The 3335-nt window shown below is 30.9% G+C and overlaps 1 protein-coding gene across 1 annotated transcript; it reads right to left on the reverse strand.

The window, feature by feature from the left end:
• Nucleotides 1-2065, reverse strand: TRIADDRAFT_25970 (uncharacterized protein; the record flags this gene model as incomplete). Its single annotated transcript, XM_002112798.1, has 9 exons — nucleotides 1-204; nucleotides 297-467; nucleotides 964-1041; nucleotides 1104-1241; nucleotides 1314-1442; nucleotides 1508-1600; nucleotides 1688-1758; nucleotides 1861-1925; nucleotides 2016-2065. Coding segments are annotated over 9 exons (999 nt in total), but the record flags the coding sequence as incomplete, so codon positions are not given.
• Nucleotides 2066-3335: the final 1270 nt, after the last annotated feature.

Raw genomic sequence — 3335 nt, forward strand, 5'->3', positions numbered from 1 at the left:
TCAAATTTCAATAGATTTTTGGTTGGGCTTCCTAATATGCCGCATGTTACTACCATTTTGAGTCGGTTTAAAAGGCGCATTAACCCCATAAGGTCGTGGTATTGGCAATTCTGTATCATCATCTGGTATATATGCATTCGGTCTTGGCTCTGCTGTTGTAGATATACCACCTGGCAGCATGCATTTCTGCTCTTCTTCGCTGATCTGTATTATCATGATTACATTAAAAACAGATTTTGTAAAAAATTCTTATCCAAATAGAAACAAAATGAAAATCACTAAAAATATCATCCTACTTGTAACAAGGCTTGTTTATCACGAACTCGTTGAGATTCATTCCTTTGCTGTTTTTGCCACTCTTGCTCAATTTCCATTGATGGAGCTTCACCCATTTCCATTCTAACGTAACACTGCTCAAGCACTCTTTCTCTCTCTTTAACAATTTCCTGAAATTTCATTGTTTGAGCCTATACACACATATTTTATAGAGAAATTTAATTAATAAATACATTTATTATACATACCAGCTATATACATCGCATATATATATATGTACTCGTAATTATAATTTCAAAGAGGCAAAAAAGTATCCTTCCAATTCAAGGCTTATATTAACCGTAAGATGCAATATCAATATACGCGTATCTATACCATATTTATTGATTCTATAAACGCTATATAAATATTTGTTGAAAGGATCATTTCAATAATTGCATGGAACCATTAATGTTGTAAGCTTAAGAGTAACTATAGTTAAGAAATTCCTAGCTGTAGGTGTCTTGCATTAATACAAGTATGTTAAATTTGAATCAGTAAAATAAAATTATAGCTGAATCTTTACTTTAGACTTTAAACATTACATATTACTTATTACGTAAATGTCTTGAAATGAGCACATTTTTGAATGAGTAAGGATTAGCTATACCGAAGAAAGATAAAGCATAAACACTATACAACTCAAACCTGATTCATGGATAGTTCCGATATCTTTGACATCGTTTTGCGGGTCATCTCCTTAATTCTGTTCTTTAAGTCGTTAACCTTTAAAAAATTGAGAGGATGAGATATGGAATAAATTGTTTACCTAAGTCTCATTGAGTTACCATTCTAGCCAAATTTAGAGTATCATCTTTCCTAGAATTCATCTTTTCTTCTGCTCTCTCAACTAGTCTAGAAATTTCTTCCAGAATTAAATCCTTTTCCAATAAAAATTCCTCTTTTTCGGATAATCTAATTTCAAGCTATTGGGTTACAAACTGCATGTTAAGATGTTATGGTTAAATAATCAATATCCAATGTAATCATTACTTCACCCCTTCAATTCTCTTATGTACTTCCTCTAAAGACATGTCTTTTCCATCAAGAAACCTTATTCTTTTAAAATTATCTGGAGATTCTACTAATTTTTCTAATTCTTTTGCTTTATCCTGGACACTTGAAAGCTATAGGTTTGAGGATGTTTAGCACATAACATTACTATCATATATAAGAAAACATGAAACAGTACCTCAATTTGCAGCTTAACTAATTCGTCATCGAGGTCTTTTCGTTGTGAAATTTCTTTTCGTGTTACTTCAATAGATCGTTTTAACTCAGTAATCTGTGAATTTATCATAAAAGTCCACATATAAATCCTAACTACGCAAAGATAGGCATCGAAAGCTTATAGATGACATAATAGGTTTACCTCCATATTCATAAAGCGAATCATCTCATCCTTAGCATTTATTTCCAAATTTCCATTCCTAATGACGGTATCTGTTGACAGAAGGTTATCCCACATCATTCAACTTAGAAGTATAGTATAATATTAAAGTTTAATCATACCAGTGTAGTTGATACACGTTAATATCAGCATACCTTGGATATTTACTTTTTCGTAAAAAACACACACTTCTTCATTTCGCTCAATTAACTGAATTCCTCTATAATGGTTAATTGATCATCGGTTGACGTTTGTATGCAAGTAATTACTATTTTAATAAGTAATTAAACCCAGAAAAATTATAAGCTACCTTTCATTTCTATCCTTAACTGCTGATTCATAGCGTTCCCTTAACTTTACATCATATTATAACAGATTAGAATGTGATAACTTATAACGTTTTACAGTAAAGAAAACACATATTATTAGAATTACCCGGAGCATATCTAATTCAGCTGAATTGATTATTGAATTCAGTTTGGTAATATTTAAACGCTATTGAGCATTAATATAAAAGAAATTAGTATAAAGTACATTCTCGCTTAATTGATTATGATACCTATTCAATACATGTAATTACTGATCTGACCTGCTGCTCAACTTTTTCTCGATTATCTTGCTGAAATTTAAATTGTTTACTCAGTTCGCTTCTTAAACTATCTTTGATAATTATGGAATTGCTATGCTTGAGCTTAGATTTTTGATACTGCCTAAAGTATTAATAAAAAAGGGAAGAATTTAGACATCGAGGCTGTGATAGAATAGCGAAAACTTATCCATATAGCTTGATGATATACGTAGACAGCATATAGCGACGCTAAATTTATTACAAACAATACTCACCTCTCCTTAGCATTTACTGAAGTACGTAAAATTTCAATTTCATTTTGAAGAATCTTTATTTTTTCTCTCATTTCAGCAGCTCTCTATAAGGAATGTGCATATCAAATTTACTCCAGATATCACCTCACTTACACTCTACATAATGAATAATACTGATGTCAGATTATTTTAGTAGCGCTTCCGTACCTGAGTGCTGGTTTGAATTAAATTTACACATTTATTACGATCATTTTTAATTACGTCGTATAATTTTGCGAAATCTTTTAATCTTTATTATAAAGCAAAATCAGGCATCATTAGAAATGCTATATCATAACACTATACATTTTTTTTATTAATATAGTTGCTAGTTACTAATTAACTAAAATCAGTCAATTGTAAACCGTCGCCACTATACCGAATTGTTTAACTACGTACAATTGCACCAAGCAATATAAAATGACAATACCTTTGCTGCATTTCCATATTTTTTTTTGCAGCATCCTGAATAGCAAGGTCCTTAATCTTTAGATCCTCTAAAGCCCTATGATAACGTAACTGAAAAGCAATACAAAATTACTTTATCTCTCTAACAATCATTACATTTTCAAATAACTCAGTTTATTTATCTGACATGCTCATTGAAACATACTTCGGCCCTCATAAAATCTCTGGATTTTTGCTCTCTTTCGTCCGTCTAAATTAAATATTACAATTGGTTTATACCTGACCTCAAGACAACGTTAGCATAAAATCCGGAGATCTTAATAAAATCATTTAAACTACATGTAGATCCGGCAAATGTAAT

The sequence above is a fragment of the Trichoplax adhaerens genome, genomic scaffold (assembly GCF_000150275.1).
Source record: "Trichoplax adhaerens TRIADscaffold_5 genomic scaffold, whole genome shotgun sequence".
Classification (NCBI taxonomy): domain Eukaryota; kingdom Metazoa; phylum Placozoa; class Uniplacotomia; order Trichoplacea; family Trichoplacidae; genus Trichoplax; species Trichoplax adhaerens.